At 43.2% G+C, this 25,985-nt stretch overlaps 1 protein-coding gene across 1 annotated transcript in view; it reads right to left on the bottom strand.

The window, feature by feature from the left end:
- Positions 1 to 25,985, bottom strand: part of drosha (drosha ribonuclease III) — an 80,813-nt gene that overhangs the window by 25,700 nt on the left and 29,128 nt on the right. The window contains exons 17-23 of the mRNA XM_022767215.1: positions 21,387 to 21,525; positions 21,184 to 21,244; positions 20,760 to 20,819; positions 18,375 to 18,474; positions 16,153 to 16,255; positions 9,536 to 9,606; positions 1,551 to 1,595 (exon numbers count right to left, since the gene is read on the bottom strand). Of these exons, the coding sequence (XP_022622936.1) occupies positions 1,551 to 1,595; positions 9,536 to 9,606; positions 16,153 to 16,255; positions 18,375 to 18,474; positions 20,760 to 20,819; positions 21,184 to 21,244; positions 21,387 to 21,525 (579 nt within the window). The remainder of the gene's footprint in view (positions 1 to 1,550; positions 1,596 to 9,535; positions 9,607 to 16,152; positions 16,256 to 18,374; positions 18,475 to 20,759; positions 20,820 to 21,183; positions 21,245 to 21,386; positions 21,526 to 25,985) is intronic.

Here is a 25,985-nt window from a genome sequence, read left to right as displayed (position 1 = left end):
AAAGACATAAAGATGTGCCTGTCAACCACGACGCATACCACTGCGCTCTGCAGGGCACGTCGGTTGCAAGGCTAATGTATGCGTGTATGCCAAAGACGGGTGTACGCATAATTACCCACGCCATGGCGAGCTGCCATTGCCATCCACTCAAACCTCATTAAGGCAGCTCCTCTTCACCTCCGTTTTGTCATCCTCATCTTGGTGAGCAGGGAAAGGGGGTGACACCGAGTTACCTCACAGCAACATTTTTGGGAATAATATTTTCTCGCCCAAACTCCTGGGGGCCTTTATCAATTATAGAATAAATAAATAATAAAGGGAAAGATGTTTTTTCCTTATGTGAAACTGCTTAGATTATATCTTCTCAAGCCAAAAGGTCAGGATGGTATCAAGCTACCAAGAGGTTGGCACAATTTAACAGGCGTTACCCCACCTTGCAGGGGACCACCCAGAGGAAACCTCAGCCGCGCGCAGTGCGTGGTAATGAGGCTGCGGCTCTGAAGCGGCTAATCACTACTCATGCAGCACACTGTGAAGGCTCCCCTTGCACCATAGAGCGGTTGTAGGGCTGACCCCGAGGCTCCACCCTGACCACGGTGCCCACCGCTGGGGCGTCTGCTGTGCAACTCACCGGGTAAACAAGACTGCTGGATACAATGCGTTTATTCTGAGCACTGGCAAGCTCAACAAAAACATCCAGACGCTCCGTGGATCTCCAACGTTTGGGGATGAAAAATACACGGGTGAGAAGGCAAAGACGTGGGAAAAACAAATATATGTATATATACACACAGAGAGGTATGTAAACAGAAACACAATGTTATTTTGGGCCAAACATGGATATGCAAAAAATGCACATAAGTAAACGCAGCGACACACGAAGGAAGATGAAGAGAATGAACTGCTTAAAGACGAGTCTCGGCATACACACAAAGAAACACTTTCTCCTCACAAACACATCAGAGAGGAGGATGCCTGACGGTCCCTGGAGGCCCCATGTGATTCGGGACTGTAATCCTGTTATGGCATCTTTGATCTCTTCTTCCAAATCCTAATTTCAAACAAACACTGTTGACATGTTCAATGTTTCTGGGCAGATCATGTAAAGCAAAGAACGGCAGCACAGAGAGAGAGTGAGGAGGCAGAGAGAGTGAGTGCGAAACCATGATGTTGGAGAAGGAGAGAATGGCACAGCAGAGAAAGGGGCAACGGCGAAGAGGAAGAGAGATGGAGTAAATGAAAAAGCGGATTAGGGTCTTGACCAAAATGGAGAGCAGCGAGATACGAGAGCAGAACAATGTATACTAGTGGAAGGCTACTGGGGGGCTTGTGACAGCTATAAAGCACTCAGTCAGCCTCAGGCTAAATAACTAACAGCTTGCCCACCTCTGTGTACACACAACACACACACACACACACGAAAAAACATACATTCAGGCTGGAAAACTTCAAAGATGGGAGAACGCTTTTGTATCTTGGGGGTGAGGTGAGTTTTAATGAGAGGTACCTAGCCAAAATAAACATCAATAATAAAACACATCGCAACCAACCTGCAGGGGGTGTGGCGGGTAGTTGAGCCAGACCTCCCGTAGGTCCTGTGAAGACAGAGAAGGGGGGGGTGTGAGACAGAGGGAAGAGATTATAGTGTTTCCCTTGGTGATAGGGTCATCTATGTTAATAATTATCATTCTAACAATTCATTAACATTAAACCAACATGGTAATGAATAATAAATGGCAAAACACTGAAAATATTAAAACCAATGTATAAAATATAACAGATAACAGACTTAATTTTCTACAGGTGCCAGGGTGATTTTAACATTGCAAAAAAATTTATGTAATTTCCCCTCCCTCCCCAGGAGGCAATTAGACTCCAAATATTTGTTTGCTCCACCAACAATTAAGGTCCCAGCTTCAGAGCAAAAACAACAGCTCAAAAGTGGATTTCAAAAAATTCAAACATTTTGTTGTGTTGACTTTCATCAGCCGTGTGGACTTTCTGGGATGTAAAAGTTGAGGTGAAATATTCTTTGGCTACTTTAATGAACAGGGACCCTTGCTCTCAGGTAAGCTTTGAGTAAGACTTCTGTAGACTGCTTTGATGTAACTAATTTGTATAGATGTTTAGGATAATAGGCTAGGGAATATGTTGTCTCTTAGAGCCACCAGCTGTAAATTGCACTGGATACAACGCTGTCCAAAACGATAACGAGGAGCATCTCTCGGCCCCTGTTAACTATGCTCATCCTGGTTAACCATGTTCATTAAAGCTGCATTCATTGATTTCTTTTGGCCACATGGGGGCAGTGGAACAAGCTGTAAACACAATATTGGCATATTATCACCTTATAGATAGGAATTATTAGTTTTTAATTGCCTGTTTAGTTAAACATCCACCAGATAGGGAGTACGGTTAGCATTCATTTGGAGTCATTTCTGGGCACACCAAGGAATACATGTTCAATATAGCACTGTCTTGCTCTCCGCCAACACCTAGAGGAAATATCTGGCTCTTTAGCAGCTAAATACTTCACCGGCTTGTTGCTAACTTTGTCTGCCATTTGGCGCTGGGCAGGGAGTGTATAGTAGATTTATCTGAGCTTCTTTGCTGCCTGCTGCGGCTAGAAACAGGTTAATAAGAGCAGTGAGAGTGAGTCAACATAGTTGCTGTTGTAAAACTAAAACAATGGGCTGAACGACACTAAAATGCCTCATAGAGCTGGAAACAACTGAAAAGCCTGTGCATAATCCACATTACATGCAGTCATTTGATCCATTGTTAATATAAAACTATTGATTAGTGCAGCTTTAAAACAATTCCTGTGACTTTAAAATGCCTCTGAGACTTTACCTTTCGGCCTTGACAACCTGGCCTTCACCAATATCAGAGACAGCAGCTCTGTTTCTCAACATTAAGAATCAATTTAACACTTCATGATAACGTTTTGTTATTTATGATTCTGTGGTGGCACAGAAAGAAAAACAGTGAGACTGCGATCTTGTGCCATTGATGGCACTGTGTAGGGGACACTGTGGATTCCTTAGTCCATGTTATTTAAGGTGCCATCAGTGGCCCCAGTTGGGGGTGGTGAAATAGCAGCAAATGAGTCAGCATCTCATTTTCAGACCCAGAGGACTGTATATTGACCACCCACTGGGAAGTGATGTGGGGGGTGGGGATGCAGATTTGAGCAGAGGGCGAGTGGCGGGCGGAGGGTTGTGGGATTTGGCTTTGAGAGGTGTGTTGTCTCTGGAGACACACATTGACAGTGTCTGACTCCTTCTGCCTCCCACGCCTGCGGAGAGAAATATGTGCAAGATCAACATGTTTCCTCAACCCTACTCTGAAGTAACCATGCAAGATTGAATGGTAGAGAGACAGACGCTGTAGAGACAGAGGGAGAGAGAGGGAGTATAAGCGGTGGCTCTCAAGTTGTTGCCAGGGACAACGCAGGCATAGGCAGTTTTAGGGGTCTAATGTTGGGTGAGTCATAGGGGTAATACAGATGCGGTGAGGGCCTCTAAAGTACAGTATCACTCAGGTGTTTAAAAGGTTCAAGGAGATAAACCTTTAAAATGCAGCGCTAGCCCATCGGGGAGTTGTGTGTGGTCAGCGGCACTGGATGGGCGCCTCATCTTCTCAACCCACCCAGCTGGCAACCCATTGCCTTGAGCAGCAGATGAAAAATTCATGAAAGCGGTCAATACAAAGCAAATGCTTCCTTTTGGTTGCTTGTCTCTTAGCCTCGGACTGGAGTTGAAAAGCACTAAGTTCATAGTAGGTATCAAGTCAACACAGAGCCTGCTTGTGAATACAATACAGGTTTCTTGGCGATGGAGGATGGCATCACTTAAAGGAAAGTCAATAGCACTGGCTAATGGATCAGTTGCTTTTGACAGTGATTTTGCTGCCACACAAATTGCCGCAACATACACCATGAAAGTGATGCATCTAAAAATTAGGACTCATATTCATACAGGCATGTAGAAAACAAAGAAGAAAGAGAGAGGAAGTGAAGTACACACAAGTTGCTTCAGCTTGTGATCGTGGCTTATGATTAAAATCCGTCCACAGGGCGCACGCGATCCGCCCACATGCTGTATATAGACCCGAACAGCTAATGTTTCAATTACAGCCATTCCAAAGACAAGGCAGACAATGATTAAGCCAGAATCGAGTGGGGATTTAAGAATAACAACAGGTTTTTTTCCTCCCTACTCTCTCTCTCTCCCAGCACGAGGAAGGTATAATTACTGGGGGCACAAATCATCATGTGCAGCAGCTGAATCACAGCCATTTGGAGGATGGAGCTCTTGTGCTAGAAACAGGAAAAAAGGGGTGGGGGGGAACATATGCAAACATGTTTATTTGAGTGTCAACGGCCTACCCATAATGAGAGTTGAAATTAAAAGCAAAATGAAAGGCAACTTGGTGTAACCGCCTATAATCTCCATTTTAAGGTGGACTTCAATCAGTGCTGCTCTAACCCACAGGGGAATTGAGACACAGGCTCAGTCTAGCACATACTCAGGGCTCACAAGCCATCCGTGAATAGGCAAGACCACTACTCCCTCAACCCACACACTAACTACCCCCCCCCACACACACACACACCACATCCATGATTGGGACATAATGGTGTTCTTCTCTGACAAGGTCCAGTGCTCCCTGACAAATTAGTCTCTAGCTACAGGCTGCCAATCAATCCATCAAATGTAGTAGTGCAGCGGAGAAATCGATAAGAGATAGCGCTGCTGATCAATGCCAACATAAAAGCAGCCCTAACTCCAAAACGGAGGCTTCTATCAGAGAATGGTCAAGGTGCTCTTCCAAATATGGGAAAACTAATGTCGACGCTATGGCGAAATCTATCAAGCGATTTATGGTTGAGGTGAAGAACACACCTTTTACAGTTCCTGTGAGTATGGGCACAGATGTGCCTATGAATGGAAAAATGGCCTGTGAATGTGCGCGAGCTTTCGTTCTCGAGGCTATTACCAAACCAAGGACACAGTAGAGAAGGAGTACGCACTCTCATTCAAACATTGGAAATATTAGCCATAGTTGTCACAGGACAAAGCTCACAAACTGCACAGATCTCAAAAGAAAAAGAGGATGGACACTGGAGTGTTGAAGGGATAAAGAGTGGCTGAGTGAAAAGAAAAGTGGACTCTGTTTGTTGTTCATACAACAGAAAATAGAAACACTCATTCATTATTAGAAAGACTCATGTCCAGTGGATGTTCTTTTAAAAGGAACACAAATGTATGAGTGTTACTGCAGAAAGAACTGGCTTGAATCCACCTCACAGAGGCAGGGGTTACCGTTGCTGCAAGCAAGAAAGGTGGCCTTCATACGGAGGGAGGTGTCAGCCAGCCTTTCACCTGTATGAGCATGTAAGCCTAGCACACTCTACTGGTGTACTGAGAGACCAAAAATAATGGCACTGTAAATAATGATTTACAGGAAATTTCTACAAAACTGCAAAATTCAGAATACATACCCGCACAGTTAACAATGTCAAAACAGTTTGAAAAGAAAGGTCTAAAAGATTCAAACTGTTATGCTAGCTCAGCTCGAGTCAGTTGAAAGTAGGCTGCCCTAAAACCCTTTTTGGCACTGCACCCAGAAGTGAGAGAGGCAGGAAAAACGGCTGTGGTGCCACACTATCGTAAGCGACCGTAGCAGGGCCACGGTGACCCATCTCAGTTGTCGCAGCAACCTCTGTTATATTTGGTGTTTGCGTTTGTAAGCTTGTGGGGTGGTGTTAATAAAAGCCAACAGATTAGCCCATGGGCAACTAGTGAGATCATCATTATCGTGATTGCTCCTCATAAGAGACACTTCCCTCAGGACATCGCAGTGGCATCAACATCTTTTCCCAGCAACACTGCACTGCTGTTGAGTCCAGGTTGGGAGCAATCGAGCAGCTCCCCCTGAAGAAGCTGCTTCCTGCCTCTCTGCTGATGCTTTAATAACCTCCACAGTAATGTCATTAGCAAATTAGAATCTATTGTTTCCTCCGGGCCTCTGTGTGCAATGAAGCTAGATTCCATCCACAGCAAGAGCACTGTTGTTTGGGAACCAGTGCCAGCAAAGGTGATGTGTTGAAAGAAAAACAAGGGGACGGAAATAACTGTTGCGCTCCAGTCATGAATGCCATACCAATTAGGGAATAACAGAGAGAGAGAGAAAAAAACTGGGGCCACTGTTTGTCTGGCTAGGTCTTGAGGTGGAAATTACATGCATGCTTTGCCTTAGGTAGTCAATTCTGAATTTTACCTCCGGAGTCGTGCAGCCTTTGTTTTGACTTGTCATAAGAGAACTAGAGTGAAACAGCTGTAGGGGTAATGACATCCTGCAGTGTTAGAGAGAGGGGAGAATGGAAAAGAAAGGCAAAGAAAAAAAAAAGGAGCAAAAGAGACACCAGCCAGCATCCTGTTGTTACAGATAGAAAAGGAGGGTATGGCACCGATCACCCATGTGTGAATGGAATACTACATCAACAAATGGGAGCAGCAAAACCTTCCAGGTTGTGATAGAGAAAAATGTATTGTCCTTCAGTTTTGCACCGCATCTCATTAGTTTGGTAATGTGCTGTGTGAAGACCCACTCTGACACGTGAAGCTAGAAATACAGAAGGATTCAAGTGGTCCCGCAGACCACAGAAATTTATCTCACCCTCTGTCCGTCCATCTCCCTGGTCTGCCCCACAGCTCCCCACCCCCATCTGTGTCCATCTGTTTCCCCTCAGTTTGTGTGACAGAGCAGCCATCAGGAGGATTCAGCAGGGGGGTGGACCAGCCATACTATTTCAATCCTCAGTCTGCATGTCTGAAAACTTAAAAACCAAAGTTGAGAAGTACTCAACTTTGGCTTGGAATCTCTGTCACAACTGAGCCAATATACTTGTTAGTATGCTCCGGTAGTACTACTTTTACTTCAAAGTACTTATTATTAATTGCTATGCATTGTTAAGGTTTTTTGTAGAGCATCTTGGACTGTACAGAAAGTTGTAATGGGTCCACACCTGACTTGATTGGCTATCAGGTTCGAGTAGACCCCCCCCCCCCCCCCTTGAAGAGTTGTGGAGTATGGCAAGTGCTTATGTTTTTGGCCTTCTACTCTTTAGGAAAGCCTTTTTGCATTTCCATTTACAATACGACTGCATTTTTAAGAAACTCCTAAAGACAATACAAAACAGGAGCAACACTGCAAGAGATGGAGGATGGCACTGGCCTCTGTGTAACAAAGAGTCAATTTAAACTCAGTCAGAGCTAGAAGACAAGGCCTTTGTATTAAAGGCCATTCAATAACCAATATGCGACAGTGTTTTTTGTGTCAAGTTTATTTTCTATGTACTTAACTTATGTACATCAAAGTTCCATTTTGGGTCCCTGTGAATTTAGCTTGAAGGTTATGTACAAAGGATCAGGGGAGTGTTATTAATGCTTTTATTTTTCAAGTATTGACCACTTTAATTCCATGTTTCTTTGCATATACTGCAAAGCTGACACTCATCTTCAGCGGATTCAAAACACTGAAGAAGCGTTTCAAGTAGAACAAGGAATATAGATCACAGATCTCCCCATTTGAGCATCCTTTTTACAGGCGCCCATTTAGAATTGATTTTAAGATCTCAGTGATTACTAAAGTGTTGAATGGTTTAGCTCCTGTCTAGTCCTGTCTGCATCTCCCAGCTTGAATGTCCTTATTCACTATTAAAGTTAGATCCTGTGATATAGTTTATTATTATTCAAAATTATAAAACAGACAAGAAAGACAAAATTTAATCTAAGATGGACCGCAGTTTAAACAATTCAGCATCTGTTATCATACTTGTCTACTTGCGTTCTTCCATGTCTTTTTGTTAGTCTTTGTACATGGATGCTCCATCTGGAAACTCTATCATAATCATGCCTAACTTTCCTCTCATCTGTTGTCTCTCTGCGTGATGAAACAAACACTACACTCCATGTCTTATCATCAGCAAGACCATCATGGAGACATGTCACAGCAGGCATCTTCGGTAGCCATGGGATATCGATGCGCTCAATGCTGTTGGTTACTTTTGCAATATATATATATATATATATATGTTGATCACAGCCTTTATCACAGTGTACCCTTTCATCCGTCGGCTCCAACAGCTGCTCTTTATAATAGAGTTATAGGAATCCTTGAAATTTTCTGATTTTTTAAATCCACATCTCTTCAGCAGCCTCAAAAACGTCAGCCCTTATCAGAGAATCTCTCATCATACAAATAAAGATCTCCACATCGTGACAACTCAGTAACTTGATAACTGCTGTCAACTTTCATGGCCAGAGGGTAACAGTGAAACAGGACCAAGGATGTTTCAGCTTTCCACTCCACACTCAGCACTCAAACACAGTTGCTGGTCACACAGTATAAGAGACTCATAGTAAACTCGGCCATGCATGAAAACAAACCAAGGCCAAATGTTCTATCGCTTTAAATAAAATTAAAAATTAAAAAAAAAAAAATGACTACAAAGCTAACTTACAACAGAATATTGATACTGATCTTGAACCTTGAAAAATCAATGGTTATTGTATAAAGAACTTTTTTTTTCTTTTTAGGAATTTTTTTTCGATCCCTAATTAATCATACTCTTCCCACCAGTTGTTTTCAAAGATTCAGTCCTGAAGCCTCTGATCTGATTTTGATCAAACATGTTTGATAGATTGCTGTGTGCCCTGTAGTGTGTTGGAGTCGCCAACAGAATCTCAGACAAACATCCTCAACAGCCAATTAGAACCAAGCCTGCTGCTACATACTAGACCTGCTGCAATCATTGAATTGATTCCTAACGGTTCTCGCCAAGACAAACGCAAATACTGATTCATTCATCAATTATTCAGGCCTGCTTATCACACACACACACACACGCACATGCAAACACACACAAACACACACACACACAGGCACACACACACACACACACACACACACACACACACACACACACACACACACACACACACAACAAACAATAGCAGGTGTCCTGCTCAAGACTGGCAAACTGCTATGTTCAACACCTCCAGTTCATTTTGCAAAATATACAAGCCATGCTCAGCCTGTTTTTTGCTGCCATGGCTTTATCCGAATCTTCTTTTTTCTCATTCCTATTGTTTTATCTTTGTGCATATCAGTGTATACACAATATGCAGCTAGTCAAAAGTACTGCAGGATAAAGCGAGATTATGTGAGATTTCAGGTTCGGAGGCTGGCAAGGCCTCAATATCGTGCAATACGAGGTCCTTTGCCAAAACATAAGCGTGTGGGTTTGAATGAATAAAAAGGACCAGACTGGTGAAACATTAGTTAGGTCTGCCACACATCAAAATAGGAATATCTCATCTAGTGTGTCTGCGGCTCAACTCTGTGACTGATGTTTACATTCACATGAGCGCCGACACAGTAAGTAATGTTCATCCTCTACATAAAACTACAAAGTGGCAGAAGGCAGAAATCAAATTAGAACTCAGTTATACATTTTGCCAGTTACCTCACTGTTGAAAAGCAGTCTACCAAAGAGCTGCCGAGCCTCCTCCAAGCCTCCTTCCAAATACACTGCACCTGGGGGGAGGGGAGGGGGGAAACCACAGATGAAAAACAGAAAACAAGAAGCTAAGGATGACTGAAGACAAAATCAATACAACAAAGTTTATTCAGGAAGAGTGTGCAAACTGTGTGGAGTGTTTGCTGGAAAACTGTGCAGGATATGTGAAATGGTAAATTAGTTGCCAACCCCCATCAACACAATTTTGAAGTAACTGAAAAAGCATGACGTTCCACCAGTGCATTGCTGGTGTAAAAAATTCTAGCAATTCTGAGGCAATTTCAGACTTCTCTGCTAATGGAAAACTTAAAATTAATTGAACTCGGCAATGAGTTATAATTGCTTTATTAAAAGTAGGAGTGCATTTTTATTGCTTTTTGACGGTGAAATGACCCCGGGGTTCCTGTGCAGATCCACCTCCCCCTTGTCGGAGCGCAGGAGCAGGAGGAGGAGGATGGTAGGGAATGCTTGTATTGCTATACTGAGATGGAACTGGCCAAGGTCACATAAACATCATCGTTGAATTAAGAGTGTGTGTCACATGCACAAGAGGCCTGACAAACACACAGACGCTCCCACACAAACTTATGTACTTCATTCACACATGCTTATGGATGGAGTGAACAAAAGTATAGTGTCCTCTAAGACTCGGCTACTCAGATATAACTTATCTGTGCAGAATTCAACTTGAATTGAACACAAACACACAAACACACACACACACACACACACACACACATACAAAAGACAAGGGACAAAAGAAGAAATCCGCTGCTGTCACCGCAAGCAAAGAACATGACAAGAATCCCAAATTTCTCAATCTATGGGAATGATTCGCAGCATCTCGAGCTCCTTTTCACAACTGAACTCTCCGCTGCGTCTTTTGTTGTTTTGCTCTTCTACTGTTTCTACTAAAATCAGAGGTACTATCATGGTCCCTTTAAGCTGTGTACAAGTTCGAGCCATCACACTTAGGGTGGCTCATTCAATTTAGAAAGCAATAACCACCTGGCAAATTGGGTATACAATTGTGCAGCGGTTTTTATTATGTGCATAAATGAGCCAGTGGAAATGGGGCGCGGTGCGGTTGCAAGTCTAAATGCGCAAACTGCTTTCATGGATGACATCAAAAACATATGAGGGATTCGTCATCTGGGGAGGGAAACTGCTTTCAGATGGCTAACTGGCCATTTACACACACACACACACACACACACACACACACACACGCACACACACACACACACACGCACACGCACAGAGTGAAGATGCAGCCTACATGACCAAAACCATAAAGAAATACAAACAAACCACCTAGCTCAAAGACAAACACAATTGCACACCCACTCTATTTGCCTTGCATGCCCTTTACTTCTAAACAGAGCCGGAAATTACTAGCAGCCATTGCCCAAATGTTCGTAAAATTTGATTAAGCCTGACAACTTTGTCTCACCCAGCAGCCACTTTGGCACATAACAGACTCTCATTCATTTGGAGCCCCTGTACTAATATAAAAATCTAGTTGAGTGGTAGAATAATGAAAGTAGCTTGTGAATCTCGGAGGGCACCAGCCATTGTGGTTTTTTAGACCATGCATTTTCTGCAATGCTTATGACCATTCAAATTCTGAAGACAAAAAGCCTATAAATCAAAACCCATAAATCTAAAACTCCTCTTGAAGTCCACAAACACAGCATGCCACTGCAGATGTGTACAAGTGAGGAAAGCCTCTGTAATCCTGGCGTGATGGGGCGAGCATCTCACTGAGGCAGACCACAGGAGGCTCCAGAGAGGGGAGCGGTTCTTCACAGGATGTTTTCCACTAAGCATCAGCGCTGAGATTTGTGGTTTTACTATAATGTGGACCTCAGTTCTAGACACTGCTACATAGCAGATGTTTCCTCTGGAGACCAGATGTGGGAGGATAAGAACTCCCTCATAGGACCACGTTTTGAATGTCTTTCAACTACCACTCATAATACATTCATATGTGTGAATACTGAGGCTAGTGGGGAGTGGGTGGAGCTGGCAGGCAGTTTTCTTCATGTTCTGATGACACAGCAAATTTGAAAAGTTCCCCAAATGAAGGCCTCAAAGTCGTTGAAACTCAAAGTTTTTGCTTCTGATTAGATTTTCAAAACTTTTTCCAAGAGGAAGGAGAAGGTGGGGAGTACACAGGGAAGGAGGGAGAAACCAAGAGAGCCTCAAGGGATTTAAAATAGTATTAAAAATCTGAAAGCAACACCTTTGGTGTCAATCAAAGGGCCTGTAGATGAAGAAACCAAGATATGCAGTTAATTCTAGAGAGAACACTCTTGACAAGGAGGCTGTCCGTGCAAAAAGTGTGCCCCAAAGCGATTCAATCAATCGCACAACTTGCCGCAATCATTAAACGGAGATCTGTGCTTCACAGTCCACCCCTCAGCTTGCAAAGTTGCAGCTGATGCCCTGAATACACACAGCCCACAAAGACGCCAAGCCAACTCAACTGGCAATTACATGCTAGCATCTCTCCGCAGCTCATCTTGCAGTAACATCATGCCCTAGCCAAATCACTCTGCAGTCTCAAAGCTCCGGCACATTCAATCCATTGAGTTTTTGACCCTGCCACGGATGCCAAGACGAAATACAGGAAGTCTACAACTGAGACCAACCTGCCCAGAATACAGTATGTTTGTACTGGATTTGAATGTGCACCGGTTGCCCCTTTTACACCTAAGACACACTATGATTTGATCCACCAGCTCCTTCAAAAAAATTAAACTTACATAGGACTCAAAATTTAAAAAGACTGATGTTCAAAACATTAAACGTCAGTTTTTTAAAAGGTAGATAACCTATTTAATAACTATTCACCCTGTGTTTTGACACTGCTCTTTGCAATCTTTGACTTGGAGATTCATTAGATACTGAGCTTAATGAAGCTGGGTATTTTCCCAACTTTGAACTGGACTTGAAAACGGAACCAGAGCCTAATGATGCCCAACCCTAAACTGATAAATTAAAAACTTCACAGTGAAAATTTGATTCAGGCCAGAGAGAACAGTGTACAAACTTCAACCAAGTTTTCATCCAGTACTGTGGAGAGAATATCAGTCATGGCCAGAGAAGGCCAGACACTAATGAATCTCCAAATCTGTCACACATCTAATTCAGACAGCCATGCCGACTGTACAGTGTTATGTTTAGGAATAGAATTCCAATGTCTGTGGGCTTTCAGTGACCAATAAAAACCCAGAGTCAGGGGCATATGAAACACCAGCGGCTGACAGTCACATTAATAACCTAGAATGAATTATTCAAAAACGCTCAGGCTCTAATCCATCAAATAATATATTAAGCCGCTCCCTCTCGGCTCAATGGGGGCTGAGGCAGCAGACGGACACAGAAAACTACACATTAAAAAGGTAAAAAAAAAATAAACGCAACCAAAACATGAAAATAGAATTTTCACCACAGCACCAACAAAGGCAGGCTGCGTACATTGTCACATCAAACATGTTACTTTCCAAATATCAGGCTTGGAACAGAGGCTGAGATGGAGAAACAAAAAAAGAAAAAAAAAAAAAAAAAGAGGGCACGCAAGAAACCAACTCCACTACTGCTACCATTGCAGCAATTAACAAAGGGAACAGTACTTGCTCAATGAATACAGAGGATGCATTGTGTATGAATCTGATATTCAGCAAGTGAGAGATAATCCTTTCTCTCCGTTCTTTTAATAGGGAGAGCTTAGAGAGGGCCCTCACAAAGGTTCACCATCTGTATCCCCCATGGCTGCTGGCAGCGTATAATCCACCGATCAACTGTACAAGGAAATTAGGGCCATAAAAACAGAGTGGGGCCTTTTTTCTTCTTCTCTCAATTCTTTTCAAACAGTTCGGTAGGAAGGAAGCAGCGTGGCTTATCAGTAAAGCGGACCTGAGAGGGAAACGGGAGGGCAACAGGCGTGCAGAGTTTCTATGAATAAGCAGAAGGAGAAAGTGGTTTCTAAAGACGAAGAGGTAAAGTGGGCAAGAGCAAAAGTACAGAGGGAGAGGGTGAGCGAGAGAGAAGGGGGGAGGGGGTGGTACAGAATGGGAGGTGCGCAGGCCAAAAGAGCCCAAATGAGAATGGCCCACTCCGGCAGAAGTTAATGACGGGGGATCAGAAAAGCAAGATTTCCATTCAACACTTTGAATTATTCAGGGTTGCAGGGCACCCATTTGCATTGCAGATGCCTTTGCTTTCCATTCCTCTACTGCTCTCCCTCCATTCTTCCTCTCTCTCCAGCTCTCTCCATTTCTTTCTCCCTCTGTCTGGAGCAAGAGAATGGCCCTGCCTCGGGGTTAGGAGATAGACACATTCTCGGCTCCATGGAGGGAAAAGCTTTGCCCATGCAAAGCAGGAGATTATCTGCCATTTCCAACACAGCCCAGGTTCAACGGTCACTGTGGCTGAGAAACAAATAAAACAAAAGGTCAGAAAACATGCACAGTAAGCCGTTAAAGCTATCTGCCAGGGCCTTGGAAATATTACGAGCATGTCATATTCCATCACAGCTTTCAAAACGGGACTGTATGGAAAGAGGACCATTTGAATTCTATACTTGTGCACGCTGGAGGAAGAAAACGTGTTAAAAAGGAAAAGAAATATGATGGTACCTTAAGACAACAAGGCAAGGACACGTCTGCAAGTGCACGTAAGTTAACGTGGCGCCTGCTGTTTTGGGAAAGCTGTGGTTTTTTGACATCTCCGTCAGATGGAAAGGTGTGCGCCAGGATGAAATGACAGCGTTTATATGCCCCTTGTACCATCCTACGGCATGTGTGAGCGATCTGAGTTTGTCTTGTAAGGAGAAAACGCTCTGTTCAGTGAGAGAGTCGGAGGGCTGGCGGAGAGGGAAGGAGATGACAGAGTGACAGGATGACTCATCATCTGCGTGGCACATCTTTCACCTAATAACACCCAAACTCTAGATCACAGTGGGGGGGTGGTGGTGGTGGTGGTGGTGTGTGTGTGTGTGTGTGTGTGTGTGTGTGTGGGAGGGGGGGTGCAAGGGATCATAAAGTGTAAGTCAGAGACGGGGGAGGGTGGAGACAGATAGACTGCTCGACAACAAGGTCTGAAAGGAGGCGTTTGAGCTAAAAAAACTGAAATGAAGATGACAAAAGTCTCGGTGAAAGAAAGGAGGCAACATCAATCGGCATTCTCAATGCAAGTGACTTTGAATGTCTTGAATCTGAGTGTACGTGTGCATGTTTTGCCCCTCAGCATGTGTGTCTGTGGTGAGTGGCGGTGGGGGGGTGATATTTTTGAGTTACTAATCCAAAACTCATCACCACAGGGTGCTCTCTGACAGCGGTTTTCTCACAGGTTCCGATACAACAGCAACCCTGTTTATTCATCACTTTTATTAAGTTGAAGTTTCAGATAGAGGAGGAGAGAGAGAGAGAGAGAGAGAGAGAGAGAGAGAGAGAGAGAAGGGAAAGAAATAAAGAGAGGCATCCAGTGTCGTGGCCCTGCTACCTTGCTTGGATGTGTGCAGCAATGAGGCGGTGACAGCCACGGGACAGAATAGATTATGACTTCGTCTCTGCCGATAATGAACCCGTAACAAGAACGGGGCCCCGGGGCCGACAGGGGGCCATGGTGCCAGTCAGCACTTTCCCTGCCGCTCTTTGCGCACTGCTGTGTTTTGGTGCGGGGGGGGGGGGCGCGCTGAGGAAGATCTCTTTAAAGCCACCCACTTTCTGTATCTATCATCAGGGGAGCGCAGAGATGGCTGAACTGGTTCAATCAAGATGGTGATAAGATGAGGAAAGCTGCCGACTCTGCAGCTCTCCAGGAGTGAGGCTCAGCTTAGCACTGCCCATGGGGTTGGATGGAAGAGAGGGAGATCGACCCCACCAAGAGATTTCTGTGTGTGTGAGTGTTTTGTGTGTGTGGTTTCCAGCACGGGGTCCTAATCACTGCACAAACTCTATCACTGAACTGCTAGCAAGATGAATAGCAAGCTTGTGTATGTGTTTGGTGCGGGCAAAGGAGAGCACAGCTCTGGGGATTGCTTGTCCAGCCCAGAGGTCAAACCACATCTCCTGAGATCAATATAGCTGTGTAATGTTTCCCGGGCCTAATGGGAGATCCACTGCAGCTATTTACACAGTTTAACACACACACACACACACACACACACACACACACACACACACACACACACACACACACACAAACCTGAATTAAGCTATTAAAGGACTCAATTTTATGCAGAGCACATGAAGTTAGCAGATGAATTTAGCACATTTATGCATAAAAGCGTTTCAGATTAAATACATTCATGCTTCTGCAAAGTCCAGCGAAGCAGCACTCCACTAAAACTAGTGGTATTAAACAGCATTAAACCCCCTACTAATTTTTGTGTTGTGTTCATAAGAGCGGAGAGACAGTATTTGTTTTTAGTGTATGTAAATCTGTTCTTTTAGGAATAGATTTACATATTTAGTTCACTCAAAATGCATCCCTCTTTTTTGTTCTCCTGCACAACCATCACCCCGGCTTCTATCTTTGTCTCACGGGAACCTCACCGATAAGAGCCTCGAAGCAGTTGGCCATGGCGTGTCGCAGGTCCGACTCCCGGCACAGATCCGGTCCGTGAGCGTAGAGCATGAAGCGATCTAACTCCAGTTTCTGTAAAAGACAAACACATTCATATCAGTGTGCCGCCACCGACACCTCAGTAATAGCCTCTTGAAAAAGTAATAGCATTTTTGGTATTGCACATTTTCACAGGCTCTCCATGGAAAAGAAGGGAAAAAAGGGCCCAAAAACTCAAGGGAAATGAGAAAGATTGCCTGCCCTTGCTGGAAAAGGTTCTACTTCATGGCACTGACAGATGTGCCCATGTGTTGTCCAGCTGTGGCATGATGCACTAAGCCGGCACAGGAGGAAAATGTTCGCACATGTGCATACATGCACGCACAAAATTACATTGGCACACACACACAGACTCACTGGATAATCCCAAGATAAATTGTGAAATAGTACAGTGACCTTCATTCTCTCTGAATAGTAGTCAGTACCTCATATCCCTGTACTACATAGCTGTATTCAACCTACCTCTACCTGTGAGTGTTTTTATATTACATCTAAAAATATATGCAATGTACAGGTAATTGTATATTAATCCGTACAAGTTCAATCCAAACATTGTGCACATATTGTATTGTAAATTAGACTACCTTCTTGTATGACAAATGCACTATTCATTACCTGCAATGAAAATGTCTAATATATACTCAATAAATATTCGAGTACGGTGCTAGATTTTAGTTCCTATCTCTATTCTTTGTTTTATTCAAGTTGTTTATTATATATGGCTTTTAACTGGACTTCAGTTTCCTGCCTACATTACCTCCTTGACTGTCCATTTGTTTTGTGATTTATGTGACTTAGCTGTTGGAACACCCTAACTTCCCATTGGGATTATTAAAGTGCTCGACTTATCAATCTTTTTTATTCTACTGTCCCTATTGCCTTTTTTTATGTGTTAGGGTTTTCTGGGACCTTTTTGTCATAGAACACAAGAATGTGGACCTGTAAAAGTCCATTGACAGAGTTTATATCGTAAGTGGTCTGTACAAATAAACTTTACTTGTGACCCCAGGGTCACAAATAAGGACATGCATGGAAAATATAGAAAATATGTCCTCAAAACCTGAATGAGAAACTGACCCAAGAACTGCAACCAAGCTACTCTTGTACTGAAGCTAGTTGTACTGGTTAACTTGTAGGTTTGGCAGGATATCACACGAGGAAGTGCACATGCTCAGTCTAATGATGATGATAATAATAACGTTTGCATTTCATATAAATAAGTGTCTGAAGTGTGGGACTGTGGGTCAGTCAAACTTTCTCCAACAGTTTCTCTGAGCCAAGTCAAAAGTAGCCCAACTTGACTTCACTGGTAGTGCACCACAGATGAATACCCAACAAAAAACAGTCAGGGTGCTATTTAATTATGGCTGCTAACTGTTGGTGGTATCCCACCCCCCGTGATTGCACACACAAATTAAATCACAATTCATAAATACTCCAACTCAGAGGGAACACGTTCTGACTTTTAAGCCTTCCAAGTGAAGTGGTGGATTGTGCCGTTGCTCGCTGAAGATATTTTTTGAAAGATAATTGCAAGTGTTCTTGAGCAGACGGCTTTAGAGGAGCCTGGTAAACAACTTGGCAACGTCGAACACTGTATCACACTCACTTTACCGCGAGCGGCAAATTGAAACAAGCCAAACTGCTACACAGCACTAATGCAGATTCGGGCGGCTGCATCTTTGTATTCAGCAGGGAGCAACATGAAAGATTGAAGTTTTTAATTGCTTTCTTCACATCACGGGACGATTATTGTTGTGTTCTTTACAAACGTGCCAGTGAGTGCGGCTTGGCTCTACAACGCTGCCAGCGAGAGAGAGGGAGGGAAGCAAGGGGGCCTAGCGATAACAGGAACTGGAGAGTGTTTCAGGAAGACCTCTAGGGGCCCACTGGGACCCCAGCCGCACTAGTCTAGTCCTCCAAAACAACAACCTTTTATCTCCAATTACAAACCTGAGGGGGCAAAAAAAAAAAGGGTACGAATGGCAGCAAGACAAAATTACTCTTTTCCCCAGTGCCCCCTTAAAAAGAAGCTAAGTCATAACAGCAAGACAGAAAACAATAAGACTGTCTCTCCTGTCAGTTCGCAGACCTTTCACCATTTTGACCTAAAGAGGGAGGACTTGTTATGAAATGCAGGAGGTGAGTTTACCTTGGCTAGCATGGCTAGGTGCTGGTTCTGTACGATGGCTGTTCTGTATGTGGCCAAGCCACCCTCCTCTAAACTGGGGAAAAGGTAGTACAAGTGGACACTGTGGACAGAGAAATGAAATACAGATTAGAGCAGTTGAAGAACAAATCACTGGATGTCTAGTTGAAAAATATTATTGGATACTTTTTCCAGCAGCTTAATTTCTTGTCTGAATACTAAGATAAGCAACAGTTATATGACCATCGCAAAACCTACTTAAAGCTCTTCATCATGGCAAGGAAAATTAGATATTTATGTCATTCTCACTCATCTTTCATTTGCCCATTTTTTTCAAAGCCACTTAATTAATTTTCCAGAGATTTCCAGCCTTTCCAGGTCTGTGTTGGAACCCAGAAATGGCCGCAGACGCTTCAGTAGTTCCACAGCTGGGTTCCGGGCGAACAGGTTCCATTTTCATTACGGTCCAGCATCTCCCAAACCGCAGCGTGTCATTTGATTTCATTTGAATTAAAACAGGCCATTTAATTCAGTCATTTCTAATCAATGCAAAGAGAGGAAAGCAGGTGGCGTTCTGTTTTCCAAATTCACGAGAGGTCTATTTGTTAGGGTATTGTGATCTTAGTCTGGAAACAAAGCACTTGGAATTAATAAAAACCACTTTATGTAATGAAAAATAATTAGACTAGAGACACTTGGTTTGCTGGCACAAGTGTCAGTCACACAAACTGGCTGACTGCTCCACATTGCATTCTCCAGGTACAAAAAAAAACAAAAAACACACTTTGCAGAGTTGAGTTTATTAATCAGAAGCAGACTGGGACATCCTTTTAGATAAATTGAAATCACAAAGAAAATGGTTTTAGAACATATATGATGCAGTGAACTACTGACCCCGATGACCACGCACTACATCAAAGGGTCATTAAGTGAACATAAAAACTGAGGCTCTTTCCAGCCAATAAATCTGAAGCTCACCTGTAATCAATTTCTCATGTGTTCACCCTGACATGTTCTGCGGCAGTGATTCTCAAATTTTTTATGGCACAGGGATTCAAAAGCAGAAGTGACGTGTACCTGCTGTGCTGTGTTCTTCATGCAATTCCAAAGACGATTTGTAGTTGGCCTTTTCAGGCCTTTATCTTTAATAATTATTGCTAATTTAAAACTTACCTGGACGTTAATAACTGCTGATTAAAAGGAAGAAGATCACAAATATTGCGCTTTTTTTTTCCTTTTTAATTATCTGCTGAGCCTTTTAAAATAAATCCTCCCCCCCCCCCACCACCACCACCACCACCACCACCACCCTCCTCTGTTCAACACTAGCACCCTATGTTGGGGCTATTCAAATGTGCAAAATATTCTGTTGGCTGGACAGCAGAAGCACAGATAGCCTCCAAGGGCAGCGCACACTGGAGGTGCACGAGGCAGCTGCCTGGATCTGCTGTACCCATTTAACTGGACAAGAGCCTGATAAATAATTCAGAGGGCCAGAGTGTAGGCCAAGCATGTCTCGTCAGACGCTAACAATCAAAGAAGGAAGGCAGAGGAAAACGGGGGGAAAAAGGAGGGAAAGTGGCAAAACATGCCCACAGATATCCAGAGAAACAGAGGCTAACCACCGTCTTTGTAACACTGTTCTTGCTGCATAAAGAGCAGAAGCAGTGTCCTGTGTACCCCAGTGTCAGCTCCTATTAAGGTTTAATCCTGCTTGTGAATGTTCACTGTTGTGGAAGTGTTAGCATCGAGGGTTACAAATTAGATTTCGGTAGTAGAAGTTATGCTGTTGGGCAAATGAAAGTCAGATAAAGATCTGTTCTTCCTTTTTGCAACCTGTGTGTGTACGGGAGGGAGCGAGTGAGTGAGTGAGTACTAAACCCTGTGGCAAGACAGAGAAAGCCCTTTTCTTACATTTTCTAGTAGTAATATCCACTCAGAGGAGGAGGTAGGGGTACAGTAGGCAGGTGGGCAGCTTCCTCACACACTGTATGAGAATAATAATAGCTACGTATAATTAGCACTATGCTTAGGTAAGTGCCGGGCAGCAACGTCCGCACTCACCTGGGAGTCAATAACACAGTCAGCATTCCAGACAGCAATTCTAGACAGCTAATTGCAAGTTGTCATGGAGAATTTCAGGCTGTTAACAGGGGGTATGGGGGGAAAAATTACATCCCAGTTCCAATTACCAGTAAATCACTGTCTTGAATGAGTCCAAAGTATGGAGAGGGGTGTGATTGTGACAGACACAGATAGATATAGACAATGAGAGAGAGGGAGAAATAGAGTGAGAGGGTGAGAAAGGAATCGGGGGGGGGCTGATAGTGTTGTAGTCGGCTTCAATTAGCAGTTGTGTCCATCAAAGATGCGTGAGCGCTTACTCACCTGGTGAGGAACTCGACAACAGCATCACCCAGGAACTCCAGTCTCTCGTTGTGATTGATCCTAAGGGTGGGGAGGAGACAGGGGGGTAAAGGTGGGAAAGGTGGAGACTGTGAGGGCAGTTGAACAAGTAGCAGGAAAGGCAGACTTTAAGCAAACAAAAATACAGATATACATACACAGTCACACACACAGCTGCTCACCTCATCAACGCTCTGAGAATAACAGCAGCTCACATTCAATAATAAGTAGTCGCTGCCCTTAAAATTAGCTCATTTCATTTCCCCTGAGATATCCCTTCCTTTCACAGTTAAAGTTAATTTTCTTGTCAGCAGGCCTGCCGGGTATATTAATCACAAGAATGTTCCTTTGATTGCTCCTGTGGTCAGTGATAGCATGAACAGATATGTGCCCGCAGGCAGCCTACCTGGAAGGGGAGGGGTCATCCTGCCCCAAACGAGACATGATGTTAATCAATGTGTTGATTCCTGAAAAAAAAGAAAAGAAAAGAAAAAAAAAAAGCCACATGATTGAAAGGGTTAGAGACTACTATAGAGAGAGTGGTAATTTGACAGAGATAAAAGAAACAAGACAGGGAGAGAAAGAGAAACATGGGTGAAAATTACCCACCCTTCTTCCTCATGTACATGTGGTGGACCTTCCTGTCCCCATACTTGGGCTGGCGGATGCCGCAATTAGAAAGCGAGTTGCGGGCATGGTCGGGATTCATGCCGAAGTTGAGATGGTGACTGGGGTGAGTCATGGCCAGCTGGAGTAGAGGAAAATAGGGTAAGCAAATAGGTGTAATTTAACACTTTTCAACTACAGGACCATTTTCAGGAACCAAAGAAGTCTTTCTAAGAGTGAATGAATCAGAGCAGTTACTTTCTAAAGCAGTAGTGTAAAACACTTTTATAGTAAGACTGTTACTTATTATTCAAAATTCTGACTCTCATTCTAATACGTGAAAAAATGTCAACTGTAATGATCTGTTGGAATTCAAAGTTTACAGGCTTATTGTGCAGCACCAGAAGGAATTTACAAAATGCACTGTGACTTACCGTATGCCCCGACAGTTTTCTGGGCCATTGTCTTTCTCTTTGTTTAGTAAAGTGGAAGAAGCTGGTGATCTGTGCATGCTTCCTGCTCACTGGATGGTCGATTAGCTACAGAAACCACTTCCCCCTCACACCTTTTTGCCATCAGATTAGCGAGTCCTGTATCCCACCACTTTCTGACCATGGTCTGAATCAGACAATTTAACATTCACACCATGATTGGCCTGACGTGTGGAGGTGAGTAAGTAGCCAGGGATTCAACTTTTCTGTTAATTCTTGACCAAATTATTTTTTATCACTTTTCATGTAAAACACCAGGAATGTCTCCCAGGAGAGGCCGTCTGAGAATGTGCACTGCTATTCCCATATTCAAACAATACTGTACTGTACAGCCAGACTTTCACTTCACCTTCCAGTATGGTCGTTCAAAAGAACTGTAGATATAGCTTTTAATTTCCGGTATTGTCTGATGTCATACAAACTTCCTTTCGAGCATCAACCGACCCATAGCTTGTCACCAAAATGAGGAAGCTGATGTTTACGATATGTGGGTTACTTTCACATTCATTTGAACTACATACAACTTATCATTCCCTCAAACTTGATTTTTTGAAAAGTGACACCAGTACGAAACCTGGCAAACACTTTTTTTTTTTACAGACTGGCATCTTGCCTTCGTGGCATTTTCAGTCTCTTATTCCCTCTCTGCCCATCCGCTTTCCAGCATTCACTCAAACCTCAGAGTCAACATGCAAGGATGCTGTGTTGCTGTCTTATCTAGTGCCAAAAAAAAATCACAACTTATTTCTCCACCTTCACAGTTCTGCAGATGCAATAAAGAGGATTTTAGATAAAGTTCCTGAGTTTAGGTCCTGGGCTCCTGGGACTTAGTTACTGGTCACAAAGGGGCCGACAGTGTACACAGTGAGCGACAAATGACAGCATTTAGACATCAACAATATGGCCCAACCCCAGGCCCTGTGAAAATCTTTCAAAGAGCTTGATCTAGTCCATTTCCTCTTTTGGCTAATGACCAATTACAAACAGTAATAATGGTCAAAGCAAATCTGTCTAATAATGTTTGATCAGCAATCGCTCAAAGGAAAAGAGGAGAAGGAGGTGCACTTAGGTGAGCCACTGAGAGAGAATCAGTGTCCCTCTTGCTTTTTTGTCATGGTAAAAGTTGTTTGTATGAAGATTAATGATTAAACTTTCAAACTTGTGAAGAGAGCCAAAAGTGGGAATTAAAGGTAAAATAACCCTGAAGCAAACGTATTAGTCGACATTCAGCTTTGTTTGAAAAGAGGACAAAAACTGCTGTGCCTGGAAAGACTGCCGCGGCTGAACTCAAACTCGCTGAGGGAAGAAAAAGGAAAAAGATAGGGCTCAGTAGGATATGTCAAGCCTTTATCAATCTTACATTATGAGAATGTTAATCTCAGCCAAAAAAAAGAAAAAAAAAGAAAGAAATCCATCTACTCTTCCCCCTGGGCTTGCTTTTCAAAATGCTTGTCTCCTTTCAGCCAACTTCAAATCAATTTCAAGCTCCAATGAGATATATATGTAAAACGTTAACACAGAGGTTTCAATATTTATAGTTGCTCAAGAGGCCTTCAGCTTTGTAGCCTTGAACACAGAGACGACAAATTCACCAGCAGTTGTATTTTTTTTTTTTTCTGTGGTTAAGAGAAACAGGTTTTTTTGAGAGCTAGTTATTTGACATGACACAAGCAGAAATGTAGCAATTCTCAGCGCCGTGTTGACAGTTTGATAAAAATATAAATAAAAACAACAACAACCACATCTGCTTCCAATTTCAACTCCCCCATTGTGCGATGTCAGACACAAGTCAATGACTGCCTACTACACAGCCTGAACTACAGAGTTTGGTACTCTAAAGGAAACGTATCAAGCAAAATACATCAGTTATTTTGTAAACACTGCAGGTCCTTCACAGTTAAGGACAACATCAAACAACGGCTTTTAAGCTGAATCTGTGGAGAGGATTGACGTCTGCAACTGTTCCTGTCAACATAATGACTGCATAAAGTATCGCAGGGATTTGGATTTAGTGATCACTGCCTCAGCTGCTGCTCAACTGCCTTTGGCTAAACAGGAATAAACATCATCGCTCAGTGGAGAGCGACAGGCTTGACTGGAAAGAGTGTGGCTCTTGTACCCGTGTGCAGGGAAACTAACGGGCAAACTGCCTGCTATACAAACAGAACTCAACAATGTCATTGCTGTGTAGTGTGCACAGGTGAATCAAGGTTCAGGGGTTAAAAAAAAAACAGCAGGAACAGACTGTGACCACTTAAAGTATTTTAATTTGATCCTCTAAATTTTAATGTAAATGACGTGGAGTGCAATTGTGATAAAACGTGCTATAATCATTCTCTCCCTCAAACTCAATGATCTACACTATCAAACAAGTGACTTCCAACAAGATCAACAACTTAGCCAGTTGCCAAAAGTTTGTATTTTCATTATTACTTTTCTTACTGTTGCTCCATAGCTGCTGCGTGTGTAAATTAGCATCCGTTTACTAACAAGTTCCCCATATCTACGCAAAAGGTGACGATACATCAGTGTTGTGTTCACAACTTATTTGTACTGCCCCCTTGTGACCAAAAAAAAAAGGTAGGTTTGGTTCACTTGGTACTTAATCATAACAGATATGCTGTTACATACAGACTAAAGGGGGATTTATATTTGTGTGTGAAGTTGCAAGAAGTTTACCGCTAGCTGTCACAGTGAGTCATAGAACATAAACATGGTAACTGTGGTAAGTAGAAACATTGACCCTGATGACATCCATTTACTCTTGCGGTGGTGCTACCATCTGGTGAAATCTGATGCTGAACTATAAATGAAAACCTACGCCAGGACTCCCGTTAACCCCCAACAACAAGGAGTAATCCAGCTTAATATGGCCATATGCTTGATATACAGTATCTGACATGCAATAATAAGGACGCAACATGAAGGTGCCTTGCATTGTTTTATAATATGCAACACTATTATCATCCTTTTGTAATGAGTAATAATATACACTCAGAAATACAAGAAAATATTCAAAGCCTGTGAAATGGTATTCAGGCCAGCCCTACTTGAAAAAGATGGACACCTCCATCACATGGCCAGGCATGCATCGCCATGAATAACAAAGCAAATAAAATACCCCAGTCCTCTGTATACAGAGTCACAGCCGCATTCATGGGGGCGCATAAACAAAAGCATTCGATATCAGAGCCCAGGCCGAGGACTTGTACAGCTAAATTATTGAGATGCTCTGTGATGCCTCTCATTCTGCCAGCATGGGGCAAAAGTGAGGAATGGGGATGAAACAATAGGGGGCGCGTAGGATTATGAGGGTCTGGTGGATGTGGGGATGCGGGAGCATGTGGCGACCGTGAACACATGTCTCTCCGAACCCACCCCACCCCCTAAGTTTTAAATGTTAAATGTTTAACAGGGAGGCTCTCAGAAGACAAGCTTCAAAGGGTCGTTGCTCCGCTGGTGCCGGGGGGGGGGGGGATGTGTGCCGAGTGCAAAGGCTCCCGCTCTCAGGCTGGGTTTTTGTCAGTTGCCTCATGCCATGGTCATACTGCTATCTGGTACTGCAAACAGGTGTGTTTCCGCACAGAGAATTAAATGTTTTCATTACTGACTGCACAGAGCATGGATGATGATACATTTACCACATATGTTCTGTAACAATTTTGATCCGCAGATATGCCTTCATTAAAACATTACAGAGAACGAGCTGGAAACAAGCATTGATTCTGTACAGACCCACCCAACTCTCTGCTTTCCCAGATGATCTGCTGCTTTCATCTCTTCTAAGGAAAATATGAAAAAAGGGAAATAAATTCTCTTTCCTTTAATGGGCGTACAGCTCATTACTCTTCACGGCGAGAACAAAAATTTCCATTCTGAAATACCAATTCAACTGTCCCAAACCAAAAATGACCACCCGAGTCCTTCTCCTCACTAAAAACACTTCTTAATAGTGTAACCACAACCAGCTTTCACTAGGACTGAGTATGTGTTCAAAACATTTTTAAAACTTAACACATACATATTTTTCCATCAGGAGCCTTTCTGGCTGCAGAACGCAGTTGCATAGAGGCGATCAACTTATTCCCCAGGGAAAACAACCAGGTGTTCG

The sequence above is a fragment of the Seriola dumerili genome, unplaced genomic scaffold, assembly GCF_002260705.1.
Source record: "Seriola dumerili isolate Sdu_G_001 unplaced genomic scaffold, Sdu_1.0 BDQW01001124.1, whole genome shotgun sequence".
In the NCBI taxonomy this organism is placed as follows: domain Eukaryota; kingdom Metazoa; phylum Chordata; class Actinopteri; order Carangiformes; family Carangidae; genus Seriola; species Seriola dumerili.
This window is presented reverse-complemented; position numbering and strand designations above follow the sequence as displayed.